Source organism: Halichoerus grypus, chromosome 3 (genome assembly GCF_964656455.1).
Source record: "Halichoerus grypus chromosome 3, mHalGry1.hap1.1, whole genome shotgun sequence".
In the NCBI taxonomy this organism is placed as follows: domain Eukaryota; kingdom Metazoa; phylum Chordata; class Mammalia; order Carnivora; family Phocidae; genus Halichoerus; species Halichoerus grypus.
Window position 1 is genome coordinate 1,933,466 of NC_135714.1, and position 27,318 is coordinate 1,960,783.

The 27,318-nt window shown below is 43.1% G+C and overlaps 1 protein-coding gene across 10 annotated transcripts in view; it reads left to right on the forward strand.

Moving 5' to 3' along the window:
• Window positions 1-27,318, forward strand: part of ADD1 (adducin 1) — an 87,599-nt gene that overhangs the window by 25,607 nt on the left and 34,674 nt on the right. For all 10 annotated transcript variants that reach the window (XM_036085645.2, XM_036085647.2, XM_078068314.1 and 7 more), the window contains 2 exons: window positions 16,120-16,334; window positions 21,211-21,373. In XM_036085645.2, the coding sequence (XP_035941538.1) occupies window positions 16,140-16,334; window positions 21,211-21,373 (358 nt within the window). In that variant the 5' untranslated portion in view covers window positions 16,120-16,139. Of the gene's footprint in view, window positions 1-16,119; window positions 16,335-21,210; window positions 21,374-27,318 lie in introns of those variants that run through there.

Genomic DNA, 27,318 nt, shown 5'->3' on the forward strand with positions numbered 1-27,318 from the left:
CCACCCTAGGCAAGGCCCTCCAGCTAGGATTTTCTAAAGGGGGTCACTGGGATATTTATTTTATTTGCAATGTCACAATTATTTGAGAATGCTTTGCATTTTTATTGGCTTGTTAAAATATGCCGTAGTTTTTCAGAAGTGTTCTGAACTGCTGCTGTGTGGAAATAATTTTGAAGTGCAGTATGCCATGCTTTTGGGACCTGAACAGAATTGTCTCCCTAAGTAAAAGTGTTTTTATTCATTTGAAGCGTGGGCTGAACACCTTGATGGATTATTTCTATTTAATGTAACTCCAGGAAGGTCACGCTGCAAAACCAAGGCTCAAGATTTTCCTAGACACACCAGTATAAAATACTTGGGAAAGAATGAATTATTTGCTCATTTCAGAGCTGGGTTAAGTTCAGTTTAAAAGTGCTAGTATTACTTAGGTAGGTGTTAAATGACAGAATGAAAGGGATAAACTCTTTTTTCTCCTTGAAAAGAGCGATTGGCCTCTGCTGGGCTTAACAGTGTCTCCCGTATGGACATACTATTAATGTTTTACCCTGTATCTTGAATTTCTTCCACAATTCCAATTACATAATTGCCACTTAGCATGTCTGAGTAAAATCAACAGTCAGTGGTTTCAGAATGTGAATCTTTTCTACTGCCCTCCAAGCTGTTTTTCCCCTGAACTGAAAAGGTTCTGTTGCTAAAATTTTAATCAGTAGCCTCATGATTTTAAGGTTTTATTTATTTATTTACTCATTCATTTATTTATTACTTATTTTATTTTTTCAAGTAAGTGCTGCACCCAACATGGGGTTTGAGCTCCCAACCAAGAGTTGCATGCTCTGCGCCCCATGATTTTAAGGTTTTAAAAGCACCGCTGCATATACAGATGTTAAATAGTTCTGTGTTTAACCATTTTGTTTTCATTTTTAAATAAAAGGGGTATGCAAAAATTATAGGGTTTCCCTCAGTCCCAAAATATGTAATACTTTTTAAAATATGGGTTTTATATTTGAGAGCTATTGACATTCATTTAGGTACCTAAAATAATTCTAGAGAATTTTAACTACCAAAGGTTGATTTACTCAGTGTTTATTAGTATTAAGTATGTTTTATTATATTCTAGAATTTTGAAACTGGCAGTCTTACTAATCAGAATATCCGTTAACTAGATCTATCTGTTTAATTAATAGCCATGTCTGTCTACTCAGTAGCTTTAGGGAGTTCCTTTGGTATTCATTGAAATAGACCTAAAAGCCTAGATCTGGCTTAGGGGGTGGGACATGAACAGGGATGCTGCCTATGACTGAGGGAAGGTGTTTTCTGGCACCAGCTGTCATGATTACACGGGCTGGTGAATGAGACTTCATACACACATGATAGCAAGCATATCATGTTCACTCAACAACTGTGTACACTGGATATTGGTTTTTTTTTAATTTTTTTTAAGATTTTATTTATTTATTTGACAGAGAGACAGTGAGAGAGGGAACACAAGCAGGGGGAGTGGGAGAGGGAGAAGCAGGCTTCCCGCCGAGCAGGGAGCCCGATGCGGGGCTCGATCCCAGGACCCTGAGATCATGACCTGAGCCGAAGGCAGTCACTTAACCAACTGAGCCACCCAGGCGCCCCTACACTGGATATTGTTATTGTTACCCCTGTACCCATGAGAAAACTGAGGTACAAATAGTGAGCTTGTCCTGGGTATCCTCTTAGTAAATATCTGGGCTGGGGTTTGAACCCTGGTGACCCCAAAGCCTCCCTTCTTCCCATTAAGCATCATTGCCTCTTCACCGTTGCAGGACCGGAAGGCTGTCCGCTCACGGACTTTCCTACCATCTGCTGCCTCCCAGAGGACATTGATTTCAGGTGGAGAACAGAGCTGTCGGTCACTCAGAGACAGCCAGGCAAACAGCCTGTTCTTACTTCAGCCAGCAGATACTAAGGTGTGGGATGAAGGAGAGATTGACAGAAGTCTCTGTCTCACCGTGTTGGCCTCTGTCAGTGTTGTGGACTTGCGGTCCCATGGCTGCAGGAATGTTCTGTACATGCTGTTCCAACAGCTGAAAGCATTGCCCACGTCCTGCATGGTGCTCATAAGATCATTTTTATGACTTCTTCATCCTACTCCTTTGTAACTGCTAAACTTTTCCCCTGATACTGATTCCTGTGTTTGTCAGGGAAACAGTCTCATCTCAGGCTAGTGTTGTTAGTCCCTCATGTGTTTAACTAGAGTGCAGAGTGGGTTTTTTCTTCCCTATCAAATGCAGATAGAATTTTCCTGTGCTCACATGTATCTGGTCAGCCTGTGCTTCCTGACTTCTGCCGTCTTTAGGAGCCTCACTAGAGTACCATGCACACTCAGGTGTGAGGTCTAGAATTCTCCTTCTCTTATTTTCCTGCCTCTGGGAGCTATACTTGCTTGAGGCTTCAAACCCAGTCAGCTAGAGACACATACAGCTACTGTCTTGGTACACCAGCTTTGGGGATTGACGTAATTCTTAGAAATGTAAAACCCAGGCACCTCAAAACACAAAACCCGATTTGATATACAGATTGTCCATTTGCAGTCTGGAGCTGCCTTGTGAGTGGCAGACTGAGATTTGGAGTCTTTGAGTTAGCTACTTGTGTCCCCAGAGTCTTTTCAGTCACACTTCAGTTGTGATTAAATGAAGCAGAGCCATGGCTTTTCTTACAATCGAATGCTCTGGAATCTAGATACTTAGGTTAGCATTACCGGTCCGGAATGTGAGACCTGAACATGTATTTCTCTCTCTCTCTCTCCCCTTCTCTCTTCCTATATATACATAAAGCATTAGCCCTGTGAGTATAGTAGTGAATGTAATACAGTAATGAATATAGATGAGTCTCTTGCCCTGTTGGGGCTACATTCTAATCGGGAGACAGTAATACTAACAACGCACACTTGAATGCTTCCTGTGTGTCAGATCCTTGTTTCTAGGCATTTTACATGCATCGACCGTGTGAGGTGGTACTATTGTTAGCCTTATTATTTCAGAAGTGGGAACTGAGGGCAGAGAAGTTAAGAAATCTTCGCAAGCTTACACAGCCAGTAAGTGGCGGGGCTGGAATTTGAGCTCCTGCATTCTGGCTCTAGAGTCTGTGCTCTGACAGGGGTGATAAGAGCCTTGAAGGGAAAGAAAACCCAGGGTGACTTGAGAGAGCTGGGAGTAGGGGCTACTCTGAATAGTGTGTGCAGGGAAACCAATCTCAAAATTTAGAGGTGAAATTTGACTTAGAACTTATTCCTAAAATATAGAGTCAGACACTCAGTCTAGCTGGGTTAAGTTTGTTCTGGACAGAGTAAAGAGCAAGTCTAAAGGCTGTATTGGGTGTGTTTGTGGACAGAAGGGAGGCTAGTGGACCTGGGACGGCAGGGCAGAGAGACGCTGGGGGCCAGACTGGGAAGGGCCCCGCCGGCTATGGCCGGGATTTCAGATTTTATTCTAGGGACTGTGGGAGGCCATTGGTGGGAAATAAGCGGGGGCAGGACATGGTTTGACTATATTTTTGTGGAGAACAAGTTATAAGAGTTTGAGGGTAGAAGCAGGGAGACAAGACTAGGGGAAGATTAAGAGTCCTGTTTTGGACAAGTTAGGTTGGAGTGGACCTTTGGTATCTTTGTTTTCTTCTTTACCAAAATGTAAATGAAATCCTTTAATGCTTAAAGAAAATGATGATAAACTTTGTTTTATCCCTCTCTCCCTACCACCTGTGATGTCACCTTGCCCAGAGCATCCCTCCGCCCTCCTACTTAATGCTGTGACTTGCCTCCCCACCTCCTTGTGTGTCCAGTCCCCTACCCATAGCCCTTCTCGCCTGCCGACACACTGTGTAATTTACTGATTTCTCCTGCTGACTGCCAGGCCCCTCTGCTAGGACCTGTCACTTCTGTTTGCAGGCAAAGTGCAGAGCCTTTGAGAGTTTGGATTGTCCCCTCTACCGCAGTAGTGTCATGTCTACTGAAATGGTACCATTTTGAAAAGTAAAAACTAATGAATGTATGTAATTTGAAGCATAATTTTCCTTTGTCTAAATTTGTTTTTGACCTTTTTTTCGTTTATGGTTATTAAGATTTTTTCATAATTTCCCCTTTAAGGTATCATCTGGAATTTCTAAAGACTTCAGAGGTTTTTTTTTTTTGCGTATTAACATAGTGCTAGCAGTATTGAGAAATAAATTATATATGTAAGAAATTATTTTTTAATGTATTTTTGAAACTAGTTGTAGTTGTGACAGAGATAGAAATATTCAGTTATTTGTCACAAACAATACAAATCCTATGAGCAAGAAGCGGTTTGGTGCTGTAGAATGCTCATGGGCCTGGCTGGGACCCCTAGGTGTGTCCAGCAATCACGGCCACTCCTTCTGTGCGTGCACCGTCTGCCAAACACTGCTGAACGCTCTCCAAACAGCATTTCGGATTCTTGCGACACCCCTCAAGGTTACCATCAGCACATCTGGTTGATAGAGGAGAAAACAGAGCCAGAGAGAAGATCCTTGTCCGGGATCACACCGTTGGTGAGCAGCGTGGTCTGACTCGAGACACACGCTAGGCCGCTGCTGTCCGCCAGTGATTCCCTGTGCGCCCAGAGTCCTCTCTTCTGCGTCTCAAGTTTCCCACTTGTAAAAGGAAGGGGTCAGAGTTAAGGGGTCTCCTGCAGAGACCTTTACAGTACTAATCCGAAGGCTGCAAGGTCCTCACGCCTGCTCTCCTGCCTACTAACTCTTTAGTTGAACGCACTTAGGGAGCACCTCCTGTGCGCCCGATGGCAGGGTAAGATGCCGTTAGACCACAGAAATTCATAAAGCAGGCTGGACTGTGTTCCTCTCATAGCTACAGACTTCAGGCCCATGCGACCGGGGCCCTGTGCTTGCGCTGAACCTTGCCTGTCATTCTCTAACACCAGAAGGGAGCTGCATCCTATCTGATTTCTTGTAGAATGAAATGCCGTTTGGTCCTTCAAGGGCAGGAACTCCACGGTTTTTGGCAGCAAGGAAATATTGGCTGCGAAGTAGAGCCAATATGGATTTAAAGAAATACTCCGTTTTAATCAGCCAGTACCGATTTAAAGAAATACTCGGTTATAAACGATTTTGATATGAACAGAATCATTTTGGAGGAGAGCCTGTGAGGGGCTCATTTAACCCAATACATTCTCAACTCTTGCCATCTCTACTTAGGGTAAGACAGTCTCTTAGAACCTACATCTTATCACTTATAAAATCAGGATAGGGCCACCCTACTGAAACACTTAACAGAATATATATTAAACTATAAAACTATAAACAGATGTTTGATATCCTCATGCTGCTGGAAATCCAATATGCTGTGTACTCTGTTCATTTTATACCTTCAGTGATGCTTATTATTTATGTTCTTAATGGTGTTAGATTTAAATTTTTTTTTTAATAAATTAAACTTAAAAAAATACATATGTATGTACTCTCCTGGCCATCTCAGTCCTCCCTCTACCCAGATCCTTCTCACTTCTTACAAGGAAGCCACCATTTTAAGTTTCTTGTATATTCTTCTTTCATTTCTTTATGCAAATACAAATATTTTTCTTATCCCTCCTCTTCTCCCCTAAAGGCACCATCCATACATCATTCTTCGTATTTTTTCACTTGACAATATATGCTTATTTTTTTTTAAAGATTTTATTTATTTGACACAGAGCTAGAGAGAGAAAGAGACAGAGAGCAAGCACAAGCAGAGAGAACGGCAGGCAGGGGAGAAGCAGGCTCCCCGCTGAGCAGGGAGCCCGATGTGGGGCTCAGTCCCAGGACCCGGGATCATGACCTGAGCCGAAGGCAGCCGCTTAACTGACTGAGCCACCCAGGTGCCCCGACAGTATATCCTTATTTTTGTGAAAACTAAACCATCTAAAAACTTGGGTGCTCGTAATTACTTGGTAGCATAAAGGGGTTTCATTCCCCATCAGATGGCATAATTACTTTTCAGAGAGTATACCTTTGGCAGAATTTTACTTATGCTTGTGATTTTAAATACTTCCTGACTAGCTCCAAAGAGGACAACCTGGCCCTGTTTTCAGAAGTCCCAGAGTTAATAAAGTAGCTCACAGCTCGACCTTTGCGTGTGCAGAATATCTATGTCTTAGCACGCTCAGCACTTGTGTCCTTCTCAGTCTGTTAGCCCTGGGTGACTATTATCTTCAAAGTTTCCTTTTATCATTTGTCTTCCACGGGAACCAATTACTTCACGAATAGGAACATTTAGTCACCAACCATTAAATTCTGAAAAAGCTGTTTGTTTTTGTGGTATTTTAATCTCCCTTACTTATAACCCTGCCAAACTTCCCCACCTCCTCCCTCCCGCCAGAAAAATAAACAGAAATCCAACTCACTTACTTTTAGCAAGCCTTGCTTCTGGAATGAAATTCAGAAAGAGTTTTGTTTCAGTAAAACAGCAAGTTTTGAAAGACTCCATAACTTCAGTAAAAATATAGTGAAAAATAAAAATCGTATAGTAAATAAAGGACAGGAATAGTATCACGAAGGAGCAAAAATAGAGAAAGTGGTTGGCATTGTCAGAGGATAAAGTTGACTTTTGCTCTTGATTTTGTGTGGTGGCTCAGGGCATGTGGCTTAGGACGTGTAGATCAGTAAGTGCAGTGGAGACTCCTACGGAGTGGCCGTTACTTGTTAAATTGTGAGGCACAGTATATAAAATTACTCCTCCCACATTCCTCTTTTGAAATCTGAAGTGCAATTTCCTTTGTGGAATTTCTTCTTGAAAAGCACTTGTTTGGGACTGTTCATCTTGGGGTTGTGAGTTCAAGCCCCACATTGGGGGTAGGGATTACTTAAAAATAAAATCTTTGAAAAAAAGACAGAAAAGCAGTTGTTTGAGAGGAAACTGATTGATATGAGCTCACGTGCCATCTGAAAGTACTGGATGTCACTACAGTTTTTCTGGACAGAAGCAAATTTTGTGAAATGAGTCTTGGAGGATGATTTTGTCTTTCTTCACCATTCATCCACTTCACAGATCTTTATTGAGGGGCTGTTAGGTGCTAAATGGTGGGAAGAGAGCACTGGTGCTTCCTGCCCTCGGCCTGTGCCCCCCTTTTGACTTCTTGTGTGGCATTCGAGGGATGAGCTTGGCACTTGGAGCGAGTGGGCTTGGGTTCACGGCCTGACTTGGCCCTTTATTTATCTTGCAACTTCAGGGACTTGAAACTGAGTCAACTTTTCACCTGCAAATGGGGAACTCACAGTTATTCACGTGGACTAATGTGGGTGGAAACATGGTGCTTTGTGGGGCCCTTTGTCGCACTCTTATAAGGTCCTGTATGGGGCTCTCTTCTGGATCCCTTGCACTGGCTAGGTGCATTCTTCTCACCTGGAGTGGGAAGCATTAGGTGTGGAGTTTGGGAGTCAGAAGTGATGATGATTTCTCTATCCCGTTTTCTCATTTTTTTCCCCATGGTGCTCTTGGCTGCGTTGTCTCATTTGAGTCATTAGGTTAGGAAGATATTCTTACTTTATGGATGAGGACGTCGTCGTTGTTGAAGTTATACGGTGGAAGGAGTGGGGCTAACCACTGACGCTGGGCCCAGTGGCCTGTCCACTGCCCAGTACTGACCCTGGCACTGGAGGGTCCTGTTAGCGCATGAAGACCATTTGATGAGAAGCAGTTAAGGAGGGCAGTCTCCAAACCATAGTCTTGTTTTCAAATTTTTGCTTTTCCACTTACGGCTGTGCATCCTTAAATAAGCAACTGAACTCTCTGTAATAGAGATTAGGAAGCTATAGTTAGGGGCGCCTGGGTGGCTCAGTAGGTTAAGCATCTGCCTTCGGCTCAGGTCATGATCCTGGGGTCCTGGGATCAAGTCCCACATCGGGCTCCCTGCTCAGTGGGAAGTCTCCTTCTCCCTCTGCCTCTTTCCTGCCCGCCCCCGCCCCTCCCCTGCGCCCCGACTCATGCTCTTAATAAATAAATAAAATCTTAAAAAAAAAAAAAAGAAGCTATAGTTAAAAGAACAACATCAGGTATATGACTGTGTGTAAACACTAAATAAACTGAGGAAGATTTAGGCTGGGGACTTGTTAATGAACCATTCACCATCAGGGAGAGAGGAGGAAAGAGGACCCACCCAGATCATCATTTCCTGACTAAAAGGAGCATAAGGGTGAGTGACAAAGCTGGGAAGCATTGCTTTGACTAAATTTTACTTTTTACTTTTTCTTTCTTTTCTGCTTTGATCTGTGCTAGGACATAACGGTGAGGGGTAGTGTGTCACGTAGTTAGGAGCAGACGCTGGGGCCAGCAGCTGGAGTTCAGATGCAGCAACCTTATGCTGGCTGCTGAACTGCTTTATGCCTCAGTTATCTGAGGGAAAAAATGAGTTAATACATATACAATTGAGTGTTTTTATTTTTATTTACTTATTAAAAGATTTATTTATTAGAGAGGGCATGCACGCACACAAGAAGGGGGAGTGGCAGAGGGAAAGTGAGACAAGCAGACTCCCTGCTGAGCGGACCCCCCCCACCCCCCACGCAGGACTCAATCCCAGGACCCTGAGGTCATGACAGCTGAAATCAAGAGTCAGACGCTCAACTGACTGAGCCACCCAGGCGCCCCTACAATTGAGTTTTAAATCAGCACTTTACACATAGTAAGCAGTGATTATTTTAAAGGGGACTTTTGAGCAGTTTCATCTGCAAGAGAACATCTGGAGACACAGGAATAGAAATGATCCGATCAGAGTAATTAAAGGCTTTTACTTAACTTTGAGGTCCCAACTAGGGCACAACAGTCAGCCTGAACCCGTGAAGAAGAATCTTAAACATAAGGTGGGTGTTTGTCCATTAGGGGAAGTGGAGAACGAGGCTAGTAATGTGAGCAGTGAGGGGTATAACTCATTATGGTTGTGTTCTGTTTAATTTGGGAGAGAGCTCTAATGTTGGACTCCCTCCTGCGAGGAGATATTAGGGACTCCTCTTTCGTTGACTGGCATAGCAACCCAGTTGCTAAAAGTTCATCATGAATTTCTGGCTGGAGTTTTCATGTCTCTTTTGCTTTTCCACCTGAGGCACTGGATAGGACGTGGACAGTCTCTGCAGCACTGTGCCCTGTCCTTCGCCTGAGCTTATCCATCAGTGTCAGCTTCTCCTGTTGAAAAGCTTGTCACTCTTTCCAGCAAAGACTCCACATTTTTTAAAGCTTTTCCCCCAGTTTTATTGAGGTATAATTGACAAAATTGTAATATATTTAAAGTGTACAGTCTGATGATTTGATAAGCATATACACTGTGAAATGATTCTCACATCAAGTTAACATGTTCATCACTTCTCATAACTACATTTTTTGTTTTGTTTTGGGTGAGTCTGCCATTTATTTCATTGAGTGTGTCCTGATGATGCAGTTTGGTTCTGGGTGGAAACCTCACGGAGCCCTTCCAGAGAAGTTAGGATGTCCCTTGTAGCGGGTAGCCTACTGCAGGAACAAAGTCTTTCTTAAGTCCCTACTCTCCCAGGGCTTATTTACAAAAATGAGTTAGAGATTGAGTGTCCTGTTCTCTGTGGGCCCACAGACTGGTGATGGAGCAAACATACACACAGATGTCTGATCCTGTTGGAAAATGGCTGAAGAGAGGTCAGAGTAAAATACCTCAGAACACAGCAGGCCAGGCGCCGAGCTCAGGGGCTTGGGGACGCTTCATAGAGCAGGATATATTTAGATCTTGAGAATGAGCAGGGCTGAAAGGTTTGGAAGAGAGAACAGTTCAGGTAGGGCATTAAAAGCTCCTTAAGCACCTTCCTGCTGGGTGCCAGGCAGCAAGTGTGAAAGCAGGGACATTGACCGCTCACTCACCGTGCTGGCTCTGCTGCTCTCTGAAGGCTCAGTAGATGTTCGTTCACCAGGTGACTGCCACCTGCCCTGTGCACCTGGAAGCAACTGCTTCGCTGTGAAAGCATCTCTCCTGTGAAGCTTTCCGGACAGCCCTCTATATTAGTTTCTTGGGGCCGCCAGGACAAAGTATCATAGCCTGGGTGGCTCATACAACAGAAATTCATTGTGTCTCAGTTCTGGAGGCCAAAAATGCAAGATCACGGCATCAGTAGGGTCGATTCCTTCTGAGGCCATGACGATGAATCTGTTCCAGGCCTTTCCACCAGTTGCTGGTAACTTTCTGGTAATCGTTGGTGTTCCTTGGCTTGTAGATGCATCATCTCAGCTGACTTCTACCTTCATCTTCACATGGCTTTCTCCATGTATTTGTGTCTGTATCTAAATGTTCTTTCTTTTTTTTTTTTTTTTAAAGATTTTATTTCTTTGACAGAGAGAGAGACACAGCGAGAGAGGGAACACAAGCAGGGGGAGTGGGAGAGGGAGAAACAGGCTTCCCGCAGAGCAGGGAGCCCGATGCGGGGCTCGATCCCAGGACCCTGGGATCATGACCTGAGCTGAAGGCAGACGCTTAACGACTGAGCCACCCAGGCGCCCCTAAATGTTCTCTTTTTATAAGGACACCAGTCATATTGGATGAGGGGCCCATACTGTTCCAGTATGACCTCGTTTTAACTAATTACATCTTCAGTGACCCTGTTCCAAATAAGATGTATTTTGGGGGAACACAGTTCAACCCATAACACCCTCACTCTGCTCTTTCTGCCTCCCACCATCAGACACTTTTCCCTTGCTGATACATAAGTGGGTTTCTGTCATGGCAGCAAGACTATTTGTTTACATTTATTTGTCTGTCATCTACTCATTTTGCAACTTTTTATCTCCAGGGCCTTGCACATAATGGGGAAGCAGTAGTGGAGATCTATTAAGCACCAGGAGATAATAGAGGTAAAGGAAGGTAGCACAGAGGTCACTTCTCTTATTCTCCTACTGACTCCAAAGGCTGTCTGGAGTTAGGTATCAGGTGGCCAAGGACACCAGCAAAAACTACCACTTTTATGACTGAGCATTTTTGATACCTTCTGGTTTATTTTCTTTGGAGCAATAATTCATTATTACCTGGCAGTCATGGTTTCTGAGAAATGTTTTAAGAATATTTAGAAACCGACATGACCCTCTGAGTCTTCTAGCAGACACTTGATCCAGAGGATTTTGTTAATGTCCACTTCTTGTTTCAGCCTTTGGTTTGAGTGTTCTGCCTTTAGGGATTCAGAAGTAAATCAAGTGAATGGCTGGAATAGTTAGCCATTAGCAAAATGTTTGTGCTAGAAGGGAGATGCGAAGAAATAATTGAATCGGCCCACAAGCTTTAGAATGAGCTCATAGATATTTTAGAGAAACGAAAATTTGTCTAGTTTCTGATCTAAGGTTTAGTTACACATTGGGATGGATCGTCCTGGGGTTAGAATAACTTTGGTAAGAAAGAATATTCCAGGACACACTTCGTTATTTCCAGATAAGGAAATAACATACAAGGCACAGTGGTGTCTTGTGGGACATTAGACAAGGGATGTTAATCTTAAAATATCCTTTCATCCCATTATCAGTGGTTTCTGTGTGAAAGAACTTGCTGAAATGTGTTCATCTGAAGGCAGGCATGGACCAGCTTATGTAAGGTCTTGAGGTGCTTTATTCTAAGAACAGGGAAAATTATGGAGCCTTTCAGACAGTACAGAATAGACAGAATACTATGGTGAATCCTGCTTTATCCTTTATCCAGCTTCAACATTATTAGCGCGTGGCCCGTCTTGTTTGTTTTGTGTAATCCGTACTCCCCCCCCCCCCCCCGCCCCGAGAAGCTTTAGGTAATTTATTATTTCATCTATAAGTATTTCTGCATGTATCTTATATATCTAACATAACTATAATAATATCACACCTAAAACTTTTAATAATAATTCCTTAATGCCATCCAGGTCTGGCTGGTGTTCAGAAGTCTGTCTCAAATGTCATTATTAGATTTAGATCAGGACTCAGCCACAGTCCTTTTATTAGCCATCAGGTTTTAAGCAGGGGAGTGAGTGCTGACATCAGGCATAATCTTGAAACTCCCTGGTCTCTCTGGGGGAATGGGTTGGTGAGGGGGTTGTTGGGAGACAAGGAGTAGAGAAACTAATTAGGAGGCTGTTGTGTGTCCAGGAGTGATGTGGGCAGGGTGGATGTGAGATGTCACGTGGACAGGCCAAGCTCAGTTGTCAGGGTTCATCCAGACCTTTGGGTTCTGTTGAGTGTGTGTGTGTTTATTTGAAAGGATTGTTCCCAAGGTTCCTTTGATTTAGGTAGCAACATATTAAGTAGCAACATATTAAGTAAGATTAGTGAAATCTTAAAATTTTTACACGGGTAAAATTATAGTGGCTTGATGGAGATAGAGAAACACTGATCCGCACTTCTCTTTAATCAATTTATTCAGCTTTAGTACAGCTCATTTGCCATTGTATCATCTTGTCTGTGTTGTCATAATTATAGTAGTGATAAGATTACAGAATAGAATAGGAAATTTTATAGTTTTTCACTTAAATGTTATAATCTCTTATGTATGTTATGCCAAAGATCTTTATAACTTCAAAATATTGCATTGAGCAGATTTTAATATTGATTTTGTGACCAGTAGTGTACTGTTAGACGTTTACAACTAGTGGGCTTGTTACTACCTTTCATATTACTATATTATTATTTTTTAAAGATTTATTTATTAGAGAGGGATTGAGCGAGCATGGGGGGAGGGGGAGAGCGGGAGAGAGAGAGAATCTCTAGCAGATTCCCCACTGAGTGTGGAGCCTGAATCAGGGCTCAGTCTCACGACCCCTAGATCATGACCTGAACTGAAATCAAGAGTTGGGGGATGCCTGGGTGGCTCATTCGGTTAAGTGCCTTCGGCTCAGGTCATGATCCTGGGGTCCTGGGATCGAGTCTGGCATCAGGCTCCCTGCTCAGTGGGAGTCTGCTTCTCCCTCTCCTCCCCACTTATTCTCTCTCTCGCTATCTCTGTCTCTCTCTCTCAAATAAATAAATAAAATCTTTAAAAAAAAATTTTGGATTAAGTAATAACTTATTTGTAGAGATCTTTCTAGAAAAATTTGCTGTCTTAACATGCTCTTAAAAACTAGGGTAATGAAAGTTGAAGGCATAATTGACAAAAACTAAGTATAGGTTTGTGCTATAAAAATGGAATGATGTTTTTTCTTGATTACTGGGCTCAGAATATGTGTATTTTGATTTAAGTTTATAGACTTCCTTGTTGAAGGAAGGAACACGTGTATATCTAGTCTGCAGTCTTCATCTTATCCCATTCGCACGGCAGCTGTCGTAAGAGCGGTCTCTGCCTTATCTCATTTTTCAGAGATTCCGTGAGTCAGCTCTGGGACAAGAAACAGCTACCATTGACTCTACATTGTTGCCCGGGTCCTTATTCACTGGTGAAAATAGCTTCAGATGGGGACTCATTTAGTGATAGAGAAATAACAATGCTGTATATTCTTCTCCTTTTCTTGTTTTTCAGACATTGAAGTAGAACCTTTGTGTCATCGGCTCAGAATGTTCAGCTTCTTTTACATCTGATGAAGAAATGTCAGACAACCATTGTTTTGTTCTTTGTGTCATTCTTTTAGAACAAACTAGATTAAAGTGAACAGATTAAACTAAAAATTTAAAGGATACATTTAGAGAAGAGTAGGTTTTAAAGACTACATTCAGGTCCTTAGTTTATTTATTCTGCGTTGACTTTTAGTCCCTGATTATTTTCATACTTCGTCTTTGAGTCCTTGAAATAGTGTCACTTTAAGCATACTGTTATTTCTATCATATCTTTAGGTTTCAGAAGAGCAATATCCAAATTGATTTGTCTTAAAAAAAGGGGGGGTTTCCTCCAACTGATTCTTTGGCTGTTGGTACCATAAGATATTTTTATATAAACTCTTCTTAAAAGCCTTGCTATTCCCGTTGTGGTCCAAGTTCAGTGACATTGGTGAGACTTGGGAGCTCGTGAGACCTGCACAATCTCAGGCCCTTGATTTCATCCCTTCTCATCCCTTTGGGGCCATTGTTCCCCGCATTGCAGCTTCTGCCCCAGCCCCTGTCCTCCTCGCTATTTACAGTATGGCTTCGAGGTTAAGAACAAAAGCTCTGCCGCCAGATGGCCAGCAGTTTGAATCCTAGCCCCGCTGCTTCAAAGCTGACTGACCTGAGTCCCCTCATCTGTCAAGTGAGGAAGACAATAGTGGATCCACACACAGGGACGGCAGAGGATCGGGACACGTGAGAGCCGATGGCTTCTCCCTCCCCTCATCACCATTGTTTCAGCACTCTTGCAGTGTAAACTGCCGGCTGGGGGCTTCCCAGCTTAAAGTCATTATCTTACTCATGTCTCATGATTTTGTGCATCAGGAATGTAGGCAGCCTCAGCTGCTCGGCTCTTGTGTTCTTTGTGGCATCCACTGAGGCCGCGTGATGGTTTTCAAGTTTCTTTTTTTTTTAATTGTAATTGTAATGATTAAATTATAAGAGTTCTTTATACATTCTGGATGTAGATGTCTTCAAAGATACATGATTTTCAAATATTTCCTCCCATTCTGTAGCTGTCTCTTTACTTATGTGTCCTTTGAAGCACAGACATTTTTAATTTTGAGTAAGTGCAATTTATCTTTTTTTTTCTTCCTTTTGCTTGTCCTCTTGATGTCATATAAAACTGCCTGACCCGTTCTGTTTAGGCCTGTGCCCCATTTGGAATGAATTTTTATATGCCGGGTAAGGAAAGGGCACTGATTGCATTTGAGTTGCTCATTTAATCAACTCTTTAAAATCTCTTTCTTGCTCACCCTGTGTGGCCTGAGGAACTGTTGACTCACCATTACAACTCTGCGTGTGGCTCCTGAGTCTCTCTCACCTTGTCTCTTCATCCTTCCCTTCTTGTTCTTAATTGATTCAAAAAGTGTTTATTTGTATACTGCTAAGGGCGGGGGACTGCCCCAGGTGCTGGTTCTGCTCCTTCTCCCTGGGTGTTCCGCTAGCCAGTTTCTCTCCTCTCCGGCCTTAGCTGCTGTCTCTGTGCTGATGACTTCTGAACCAACCCCCTTCCCTTCTCAGTGAGTCTGTGAGCCCAACTTCCCCAAGGTGAGCAGAGTGTCTGATCACTTTTTGTGCCTGGCCCAGTGGCGAGACATGATAGATGCTCAGTAAATACTTCATATATATAGTTAGAGCTGTCAGCAATAGAAATGAAACTCTTTGTATGCTTAGTGAAGGATGCTCTTTAGAGATTTAGTAGTTACAGATGAATATAATTTAGTATTTGAACATCATTTCAAATAAAAGAGTGGGATTAAAAAGAGTGTAAGTAGCCATAATAACAGACCTTTAAATTTGAGTCATTTGGGCATCTTTTAGGTGAGTCACAAATTAGGGCGTGTTGACATTTTCAGTACCTGCTGTTCTTTCAACTGAAAAGATCTGATGAGGAGCATTTCCCGTCTGCATGAATACAGATGCGGAGCAGCTGCTTTCTTATTGATCTGTTTGGAGAATCCTTTGCAAAATCACTACTGACACATTTTTGGGAAAATATCATAAATCAGATTTCTCTAGAAATGAACTGTGTTGCTGTTGGTAGGTCCTGTCTGTGTGGGACAGCATCATGACTTAAACTATCTTGTCAAAATTCAACATCTCGGGGCACCTGGGTGGCTCAGTCAGTTAAGCGCCTGCCTTTGGCTCAGGTCATGATCCCGGGGTCCTGGGATCGAGCCCCGTATGGGGCTCCCTGCTCAGCGGAGAGCCTGCTTCTCCTTCTGCCTCTGCCACTCCCCCTGCTCGTGTACTCTCTCTCTCTCTCTCTCTGACAAATAAATAAAATCTTTTTAAAAATTTCAGTATCTAGTTCTTTTTCAGTTTGACAGAGGACATAAAAGCTTTGTGAGCTTGTTCTCCTGTTGTCTGCCCAAGAACAATGGCGAGGACGAAAAATGCTATTGGTCAGTAGAAGGGTGGGAGATGGCTGATGAGCCATGTGCCTCCGAGGTCACAAAGAAGCCTCGCACGTCATGGCTCCAACTCAGTCACTCATAATGTTCTCACGCTGAAGATTGTGTTTGTCAGGCTGATGTGCTTGTGATGAAATGCTATTGGACATTGATTCAAACACAAGACTTTCTTGTATTTTGATTCTGTAGGAACCAAGAAAGAGTGTGCAATGAATGGTGACACTCGGGCTGCCGTGGTGACCTCACCACCCCCGACCACAGCCCCTCACAAGGAGCGGTACTTCGACAGGGTGGATGAGAACAATCCAGAGTATTTGCGAGAGAGGAACATGGCACCGGACCTTCGCCAGGACTTCAATATGATGGAGCAGAAGAAGAGGGTGTCCATGATCCTGCAGAGTCCTGTAAGAGAAACCTTCTCTCTGTATAAGGGTCTTCTTCCTTCTCTGATACTTCAGCTCTTAGCTCTGTTGTGTGTGCCAGAGTCCCTGCATTCCCACCTTGGAAGTCTGCGCCTCGTGTGTATGTGCATGGGAAGAATTCTGTTCAGTTCAAGTTATCAGGCAGAATAAATGAGAGCTCTTCAGTGTCATAAAGGAGAGGAGGTGCTTGCTGCTCCTTTTTACCCTCTCACTACTTCTCCAGAGAGTCACTTTATTTTGGGACCCTTTAAAAATAACTCTTCCCTCCAGACCACCTCGCTTGGTGCCAGGCACTTGGTGGGCCTTAACAGGACCTCATCATTGATTGGTTTTACCTTTAGTGACACCAGCATTTTTTTTTTTTTTAAGATTTTATTTATTCATTTGAGAGAGACAGAGAGAGAGAGAGAACATGAGCAGGGGAGAGAGGCAGAGGGAGAAGCACACTTCCTGCTGAGCAGGGAGCGCGACGTGGGGCTCGATCCCAGGACTCTAGGATCACGACCTGAGCTGAAGGCAGACATCTAACGACTGAGCCACCCAGGCGCCCCGTGACATGAGCACTTTAAGCCACAAGCATGCCCACTGTCTTCTGTTTGCGTCCTTACATAAAGGAGTTCTGTCTCCATCGCTTCCTCGTGTTGGTGCTGCTGCCCTTGTATGTGCTTTATTCTTTTTTTCCCTTCTAATATTGTTTTGTTCCCTTAAAACTTCGGGGTGTTATTTGGCAGATATTCATTGAATTTTTTTAATGTTTGATTATCTTTTATATGCAGTTCAGAGAACCTGGAGAGTTAGCAGTGAACAGGACAAATAAGCTCTCTAACTCTAATAGGTTTTGTTTGGTTATTATTACTCTTTGCATATTGTGGAAGTATAACTTAGGAATGTATGCAGATCTTACGTGTACAGCTTGGTGAATTTTGACATGTGCATAACGCCTGTGTAAGCACCTGGGTCAAGTCTCAGACTTCACACCCTCCTCAAAGGAGGTGTAACAAGAAACAACAAACAGAAGCTCAGTGCAGGAAGCAGTGGGGTGATTAGATTGAGTGGTGGTTGGAAGCGGCCTGAGGAAGGGAGGTTTCACCTGAATCTGAATGAGCGGAAGGAGCCGGCCATGCAGGGATGGGGGGAGCAGTGTTCCAGTTGAGGGGCAGCTAGTGAAATCCCTAGTTTAGGGATGAGCTGGATGGGCTTGGAGAGTCAGAAGGCACCAGTGTGGTCTGAGCACAAGAGGCGTCAGGGAGGGGGCAGGTCCTGGAAGGCTCTGTAGGCTCGGGTCAGGAGCTTGTTTTGCATTCAGAGTAGAGAGTCATCAGAGGGCTGCAGACAGGAATGGCACTATTCAGTTTTATTTTATTTTCTTAGAGCGTGTGAGCAGAGGGTAGGGGGTGGGGGGCGCAGCGTGAGCAAGAGAATCTTAAGCAGGCTCCACACCCAGCTGGAGCTGGACTTGGGGCTCAATCTCATGACCCTGAGATCATGACCTGAGCTGAAATCAAGAGTCACATGTTTAACTGACTGAGCCACCCAGGTGCCCCTGGCACGATTTAGTTTTTATTTATTTTTATTTATTTTTATTTTTTTTAAGATTTTATTTATTTATTTGAGAGAGAGAATGAGAGAGAGAGAGAGAGCATGAGAGGGGGAGGGTCAGAGGGAGAAGCAGACTCCCCGCCGAGCAGGGAGCCCGATGCGGGACTCGATCCCGGGACTCCAGGATCATGACCTGAGCCGAAGGCAGTCGCCCAACCAACTGAGCCACCCAGGCGCCCCACGATTTAGTTTTTAAAGAACTCATGCTGGGTTTGGTATAGAAAGAGTATTGTAGGGGTACCTGGCTGGCTCGGTCTGTAGAGTATGTGACTGTTAATCTCAGGGTTGTGAGTTCAAGCCTCACTTTGGGTGTGGAGCCTACTTAAAAAAAAAAAAAGAAAAAGTATTGTATGGGGCAAGAGAGAAAGCTGTCTTCCAAGCAGGAGGTTGCAGTAAATTTTTGAATTTTATTTTGAGGGTAGGATCAGTAGGACTTGCTGATGGGTGACAAGGAAGAGGTAAGAGGAAGAAAGAAATCAGGGAACATCTAGACTTTTAGCTTGAGCAGTTTCCTATGTAAAAGCCACAAGAAATGAAGTAAACATCACTGGGGGTAGAGTGCAGAAAGTCAACTTACGGCACCTAGTGTGTGTGGGTGCTGTACGGGGCCCCCAGCCACAGGTCGTCTAGGACACACATAGTCAGCATCATCGGTCACGGATCTGAATGATAAGCTGAAAGACCAGAAAGCCTGGGATTGCTTCCTAGTAAGGTGCTGGTGCTGGATTCTTGGTTTTAGGAGCGTAAGAGTTGAGCCACTGCAGGCAGTGGGAAAGCCCACCCTGTGGGCACAGATGCTGATGGTTGAGTAGATGCTGGAGGGAGCTCGAGAGAGTTTTCTTCAGGCTGATCCTCTGTTCTCGGAATCGTAAGTGGGGTCACCTGCTGAGAACGGGCCCAGGGAGGTGTGAGGAGAGAGAGGGTGTGAGAGTGGGTGAGGGGATGGTCTGTCCTTGGGTTAGTGTGAAGGGCATACTCAGGTTAGGGTCATGAATTTATAGTGAGATGACACAGCATGGTCTCCTCGTCCCCCCCTCCCCCTGCTCCAGCCACTTTCAGCCGCATGAGTAGAAAGAGTGAAGGGTTGAATTTAACCAGGGTTGGGGGTTTTGCCAGGTGAAATGGTAGAGAGTTGCAGGTGTGAGCAAGGGAATGATTATAATGTTAAACCAAGGCTCTAAGCTGGGTGAGGGAGGTCAGGACGCAGGGAAGGTAAGGGATGGTGGACAGGTGTTGGGGTCACGGTGGGGTTGAAGAAATCGTGAGCTGGATGCTAGGAGGGGGTGTTTGGGGAACCCATGCTTGGGGCACAGTTTACTAGGCAAGAGCATGTCTAGGACATGCTCATGCACATGGGATGCCCAGGTGAGTTGGAGGACAGGGTAATTGGAGGAGAGGCAGGCAGTTTGCTGAGAGGTGAGGGTGTGGATGTTGAACCATCGGGAGCTGCTACCAAGGTAGCACACAGGGTCACTGGCCGGTGACTGCTTGCTGGAGCTAGACTCTGGGGTCTGGATGGGTGGCTCCAGACCCTCACTGGCCCCTGCTACACTCAGCTCCTTACTGCACATGTAGGTCATCAGGGATGCTGTGGATACGGAGGGCTTCTTGCACCCTGGTTTTCTTTTTGTGTGTTACATGCTAAGCTTTAGGTTCCGTGATGGCAAGGACCATTTTTTCTAGCTGTGTGTCTTCAGTGCCTAGAATAGTACCTCATACTTATGTACGTGTGCTGAGTTGTGGTGTGGTGTACATACATGGTACATGCATGTTAAATTGAGCTTCCCATAGATACATCTGTGGATTTGGAAACCGTGGAAATAGATGGTTTGATTTTTCAGATTGAGGGCCCGTGAGGATGGGGCTCGTTTTATGCAACTCTTGCCTCCTCTGTGCCCAGCGTACTCTGTGACCTTTAGTGAGGCTCTCTGCATCTGTCTGTATCCCTTTATCCTGTGTCTGCATATCTGTCTATATCATTGCCTTCGGTGTTGATAACAGAGATGGCTGAGAAACTGTGTTTTGTTGATTGATTTCTTCTTGGCAGTCAAAGCCCCTGTCAGCTTTCTCCTCCCTCCTTGACTCCCACAGAATATGATTTGTGACATCATTTGTCATATGGTAAACGGGTTCCTCCGGCAGCTCTTGGTTCCTTACATTGTTTTATACCATTGTATTAAATGTTATACATGTGTTGCTTGCTTCCTGCAAGTGATAGCTATGCTCAGACTGTCCCTGGGCATTATATCTTTTCAGCTTTTCATTCAAGCAGTGAAAAACTAGAAGTTTAATATAGAATCATCCAGAAACCCTCAGAGTGTTTATAATCAGATGTGGATGTTCATTCAGTGAGCTCACATTTTCATATTAAATAGTATTTATTTGATAAGATATTTCTTTATAGGATATGTGAAAAATTACTTCAATGTGGTTTGGGAAAGCAAAGCTATAAATTAACCTGTATTGTTTCAGTAGTAACTTTATATTAAATCACCATCAACCCAACTTAATCCTTTTGCCTAATTTAGGATCTTTTTAAAAAAATTAGGATTATTTGATAAAGGATGATTGTTTTAGGATCTCTTTTTCAACTTTTAAAAAGTAACTAAGAGAATCTATTTTAAAAAAACCATTTTGAAGAAAATACTGAGAAGCACAAAGTAGAACATGAAAATTGCTAATAATTCCATCACTAAGATAATTATAGTGAACATTTGGATGTATTTACTTTAGTCTTCTATGTTTAGATACGTATTCACTCTTACAAAACACTGATTCTGTTGATTTACAACCATTTCACAATCAAAAATATATCAAGAGCAATTTTGTCATTTAATTTTTCTAAGCCTTTCATGTTGACCATGTGCATAGAATTCCATCGTAAGGTGGATTTGTGTGTGTGTAATCAGTTTTCTACAGTTTCATATGTCAACTGTTACCTGCTTACCTTTTTGTCAGTCCTTCTGGAATGAACATCCATATGAATTCATCTTTTAGCATATCCCTGATTATTTCTTTCGAAAAGATTATTAGCGATAGAATGAGTGTTCAGATTTTTAAGCGTTTGTATTGTTTACATTACTTTTCTAGAAATAATGTAGCAATTGATGCTCCAAGTAGTAATATATGAGAATATCCATTTACTTTTCTAGCCCTGGATGAAAACAAACAAAAAGGCAGTCTGTGTGATAGTTACCTCTGTCTTCCCAAGGCGTGGAGGAGAAGTAGCATCTCACTGTTTTAATTTGCCTTTTATTAGGCTTTCTGTGAAGAGTTGGAATCGATGATACAGGAACAATTTAAGAAGGGGAAGAACCCCACAGGCCTGTTGGCGCTACAGCAAATTGCAGATTTCATGACTGCGAACGTACCGAACGTCTATCCCGCAGCTCCGCAAGGGGGGATGGCGGCCTTGAACATGAGTGAGTAGTTCCTGACTCTGCGTACACATTCCGTCATTTTGTAGGTTTACATTTCCTGTTCTCATGTGAAATAGATCAGTGTACATTGTAATACATAGAATTGAGTTTTTTGAAAATTAATGTTTTAGTTATAGTGAAAGATAGGCTGTAAGTCTGAAAATGTCTTCAATGTAGAGGGCTCCTTTTTTTTTTTTTTTTTTTTTAAGATTTTATTTATTTATTTGACAGAGACATAGCGAGAGAGGGAGCACAAGCAGGGGGAGTGGGAGAGGGAGAAGCAGGCTTCCCGCGGAGCAGGGAGCCCGATGCGGGGCTCGATCCCAGGACCCTGGGATCACGACCTGAGCCGAAGGCAGACGCCCAATGACTGAGCCACCCAGGCGCCCGAGGGCTCCCTTTTTAAAAATTTTTTATTTTTTCTTAAAGATTTTATTATTAGAGAGCATGCGCACAGAGGGAGAGAGGGAGAGGGAGAAGCAACTTCCTGCTGAGCAGGGAGCCTGATGTGGGACTCGATCCTGGGACCCTGGGATCATGACCTGAGCCGAAGGCCGACGCTTCACCGACAGAGCCAGACGCGCCGAGATGGCTCCCTTTTTTATGAGCCAACAAGACCCTTTGTGAACTAAAACTAATCAGAAACAGTGCTTGTGGAGTAGCACATTAATTTTGCCTGAACTTATTTCAGCCAGGCCAGCATCTATCCACCATTCCTTACTGCTGCTTGCAAGTGGGTGAGAAACAGAAATTCCAAAAGCAAGCTGGGGGGAGAATTTGGATGGGTGAACATGAGCAGATAATGGTTAGCTGTGCAGAGGTGGAGGAGCTTTGCCATGGCTGTTGAATTTGTAAACGTTAACATGACAGGGTGAACCCAGGTAGCCCCTCTGACCTCCTGTGTACTGCGTCCTCGACCGATACCTGACAGTTGCAGTTGGATAGTCAGCTTCTGATGGGCCAGCATATGCCAGTGGTTTCTGTTAGGTCACCAGGCATTTGCTATTTCCCTGTCAGTTCCATGGTATTCTTAGAAGTTGACTGAGACCCACCAGAGTGATGCCTTGTTAATGTCCAGCAAGTGATGAGAATAACATTTAATTTACTAGCTCAGACTTTTACTCTGAAGTCAAACTGTAATCAGGTTTTCTTGTGTTCACACAATTCTTAATGAATTCTAGTGCTGTCTCGTATGAATTAGATAAAAGGATGATGTAATGTATTTACTTGCATATTATCTTCTAATTAGAGAAAAGGAAATTTTATGGCAATAATGCCACACTAAAAAAAGAGGAAGAAATCTAATTAATTTTAATTATATCTAATAGTATGTTTCTTCAAGATACAAATTTTAAAAACAAATTATTACAACCTTTGTTGTAAAATATATATAGATGGCATAGAACAAATGATATGTAACTTACAAATGATATTAAGGTGTACACCTTTATAACTCCCACCTGAGTTAAGAAGGAAATTAAGGGTATTGATTGCTTGCCTCTCCCCTATCATCCTCTCGGAAGGAAACGCTATCTTTTTTAAAGATTGTATTTTATTTTTAAAATTTATTTATTTTTTATTTCTATTATTTTTTTTAAAGATTTTATTTATTTATTTGACAGAGACAGCGAGAGAGGGAACACAAGCAGGGGGAGTGGGAGAGGGAGAAGCAGGTTTCCTGCTGAGCAGGGAGCCCGATGCGGGGCTCGATCCCAGGACCCTGGAATCATGACCTGAGCCGAAGGCAGACGCATAACCGACTGAGCCACCCAGGCGCCCCAAATTTATTTATTTTTAATAGATTTTATTTATTTATTTGAGAGAGCATGAGCAGGCGGAGGGGCAGAGGGAGAAGCAGGCTCCCCACTGAGCAGGGAGCCTGACATTGTGGGGCTCGATCCCAAGACTGTGAGATCATCACCTGAGATGAAGTCAGATGCTTAACGGACTGAGCCACCCAGGCGTTGTTAGCAGCCATTGATACTCAATACATAGATCCATTAATTTTATTTTTAAGTAATCTCTACACCCAACGTGGGATTCAGACTCACAACCTGGAGATCAGGAGTTACATGTTCCACCAACTGAGCCAGCTAAGCATCCCAGGAAACTCCATCTTGACTTGTAACTACTGCCTTGCTTTTCTTCATGGTTTCATTACCCAAATGGTCATCCCTAAATATTAGGGTTTAGTTTTTGTCTATTTTTAGTACTATCTCTTTAGCCTTTTTCAGGCTATAGTTTAACCCTTTATCTCTCTTTTTTTCCCTCCTTACACTTTCTTTTTTTTTTTTTTTTTTTAACATTTATTTATTTATTTTTAGAGAGGGGCGGGTGTGCATGTGCGGGCAGGGGGAAAGGCAGAGGGAGAAGGAGGGAGAGGGAGGGAGAGGGAGGGAGAGGGAGGGAGAGGGAGCGAATCTCAAGCAGACTCCCTGCTGAGTGCAGAGCCTAATGTAGGGCTTAGTCTCACGACCCGGAGATCATGACCTGAGCTGAAACCTAGAGTCCGAGGCCAAACTGAGTAAGCCACCCAGGCGCCCCAAACCCATTTTCTTTAAACTTAATGTGTAAGGAGGAGGGGTGCCTGGGTGGCTAGGTCGGTTGAATGTCCGACTCTGATTTCGGCTCAGGTCATGATCTCAGAATTGTGAGATTGAGCCTGGCATCGGGCTCCTTGCTCAGTGAGGAGACTGCTTGGGACTCTCTCTCCCCCTCTGCCCCTTCCCCCTCTCGCGCTTGCTCGCTCGCTCTCTCTCTCTCTCTGTGTCTCTCAAATGAATCTTTAAAAACAAAGAGGGACTCCTGGGTGGCTTAGTTTTTGTTTTTTTTTTTAAGATTTTATTTATTTATTTGACAGAGATAGTGAAAGAGGGATCACAAGCAGGGGGAATGGGAGAGGGAGAAGCAGGCTTCCCACAGAGCGGGGAGCCCGGTGCAGGGCTCGATCCCAGGACCCTGGGATTGTGACCTGAGCCGAAGGCAGACGCTTAACGACTGAGCCACCCAGGTGCCCCATGGGTGGCTTAGTTGATTAAATGTCTGCCTTCGGCTCAGGTCATGATCCCAGGGTCCTGGGATGAAGTCCCGCATCGGGCTCCTTACTCAGCGGGGAGCCTGCTTCTCCCTCTGCCTGCCACTCCCCCTGCTTGTGTTCTTTCTCTATCTCTCTGACAAATATAAATAAAATCTTTAAAAAAAATAAAACGGGTTTGTTGACCTGTAGAATTTGCTATGGTCTGGATTTTGCTGATTCCATCTCCATGGTACTGCTAACATGTTCTTTTGTCTTCTGTATTTACAGTAAGTTGGTAGTTGGGTCTAGATGCTTGATTGTGTTTGGATTCAGTTTTTGGCAAAGCCTATTCTCTGTAGGTGGTTCTGTGTTCTGTCAGTAGGCACATAGTCTGCTTGTTCTTTTTGCATTGTTAGCAGCCATTGATGCTCAGTATGTAGGTCCATTAATTTAATAAAGGTTCCAAGATGGTGATGTTTTAATGCTATCATTCCTCCTTTGTATTTATTAACTAGAATATTTCTATCAGGAGAAACTTCCCTGGAAATGGGGCATAGCTGGAAAGGGGCCACCCCCTTCCCTATCACTCATTGCATGTTTGAGGGGAACCTCCCAGCTGAGCAGGGAGCCCGTTTCTCCTCTCCCTCTGTCCCCCACCCCCCGCTAGTGCGCACTCTCTCTTGCTTTCCCTCTCTTTCTCAAATAAATAAAACCTTAAAAAAAAAAAAAAAAAGAAATCAGGTATGCACATAAGAAAAGGAGCTTCTTCTCAACTTTTTTTGGTTACCCAGTGGTACAGTTTATATATACCCTTTTCAAAATAAGTTGGTTTCCTGTCATTGTTTCTAAGATGACCAATTACTATCTTTTAGTATTATTTTGAACTCATAGATTTCAGTATATTTAATGTGTTCAGAACATTGCAGTTATCCTTTCTGATCAGCGGAAGCCCCTCGGGTTGACTCCTGAGCCTCCTACTAGTCTTTGACTTTCCAAGCCATCCCTGTGAGGAGGTGTTCTAGGCTGTCACCGAGTATATTTCCTGCCCCCAAGCCATCCCTGTGAGGAGGTGTTCTAGGCTGTCACCGAGTATATTTCCTGCCCCCAAGCCATCCCCTGTGAGGAGGTGTTCTAGGCTGTCACCGAGTATATTTCCTGCCCCCAAGCCATCCCTGTGAGGAGGTGTTCTAGGCTGTCACCGAGTATATTTCCTGCCCCCAAGCCATCCCCTGTGAGGAGGTGTTCTAGGCTGTCACTGAGTATATTTCCTGCCCCAGGTCCGGAATCGTCCATTTCAAAAAGAAATCTTTGTTTTTGGGGGAAATGGAAATTAGTCTGGGTACTAGGGAATACTCATTGCTACTGGATTAGTCATTCTTTCTAGGCCTTTTTAGTGGATAGAACTAGAAAATATATTATTACCTTGTGAATTATATGGCATATTGTTGGCACGTTGGAATTTTAAGTATATAGTGGAATTATACTCATAATTCCAATTAAAATTCAGTACTAAGGGGTTTTTACCTGATCTCTTCTAACACTTACATTCCTCTCTTCCACAACAAGAATTCTGGTTTTTAAGGACAACGGGAATAACAAAACCAGAATATTACATAATCACTCATTTGTTTTTCCCGTATATCACACACGATAGCGATACTCTACCAATAATATGTTCTCTCTTCATGATTGAAAATAGTTACATTATATGTTGTCAGAGCATATAACCATTACACAATATGATCTCCCTCTTACAACACTCATTTAGTATTATCATTAATAACTTTATTCTGTAATAAATACATATTTAATGCTCAGCGCCATCCTCGGGTCAGTGTACCCCTACTCGTTCTGGCTGTCTGAGGTGCCTTTTGCGGTAGCCTTCTCAGGAAGCGCTTGTGGAAACAGTACTCCGAGTTCTTGCGTGCTGTGGCCTTTATGTGGCCATATGAATTTGGTTTGGTTAGTTAGACCCTAGACTCACATTTCCTATTTTATGTATTTTAAATAGATAATTAATTTTCTTCTGGCTCAAAGCATTGCTGTTAAAATTGAAGATAATCTTTCCATGTAGGTGACTTGGTCTCTTTTTTTGGATGTTCAGAGTACTTTGCTTTTTCTTTAGAGACCAGCAGTTTTACCAGAATATGTCTTAGCATCAGTCCTCCTGGTTAATTTTCTCAGATGACATGCTCTTCCAGATCTTTTGTGTTATAGCAACATTGAATTGGTTTTTAGTGTTTATCCTGTTCCCTTTTGTTTCCTACTGCCCAGACTCTGTTGTGTGCATGTTGGAGTTTCTTCGTCTTCTTTAACTGTCACTTGTTCTCAAGTCCAGTTTATTGCTTCATTTCTTTATGATTTAAAAAAATTCTCCTTTTCACATTCTTTTCTCCTACTTTGAGTTTAGTATTTATTTTTAAAATTATATTTTCATTTATATCTAACTCCTTTTATGTTCTAGCCCTCATTTCTGAGTTTTTCTAATTATATTAAATGTTTTTTCCTATCTTTTATTATTTTCTTAATACCTTTCTTTACCATGTTATGAAATAAAAGGTTATAGTTTTCATCTGTTTTGTGGACATGTCTTTCTATCTGTAGGGATGTGATTCTGCTCTTTTTTCTTGATATAATTTTTGTATGGTATTTGATCATGATATTTTTCTGTTCATTTTTTTTTTTTAAGATTTTTGTTTATTTATTTTAGAGCACAAGCAGGGTGAGAGAGGGGCAGAAGGAGAGGGAGAAGGACAAGAAGACTGCCCACTGAGCACAGAACCCAATGGTGGAGCTCAGTGCCAGGACCCTGGGATCATGACCTGAGCTGAAGGCAGATGCTTAACGACTGAGCCACACAGGCACCCCTTTCTGTTCATTATTACCTGAAATTAGTTTTCTTGGAGGATTCTGGTTCAGGAAAGCTTTTCTA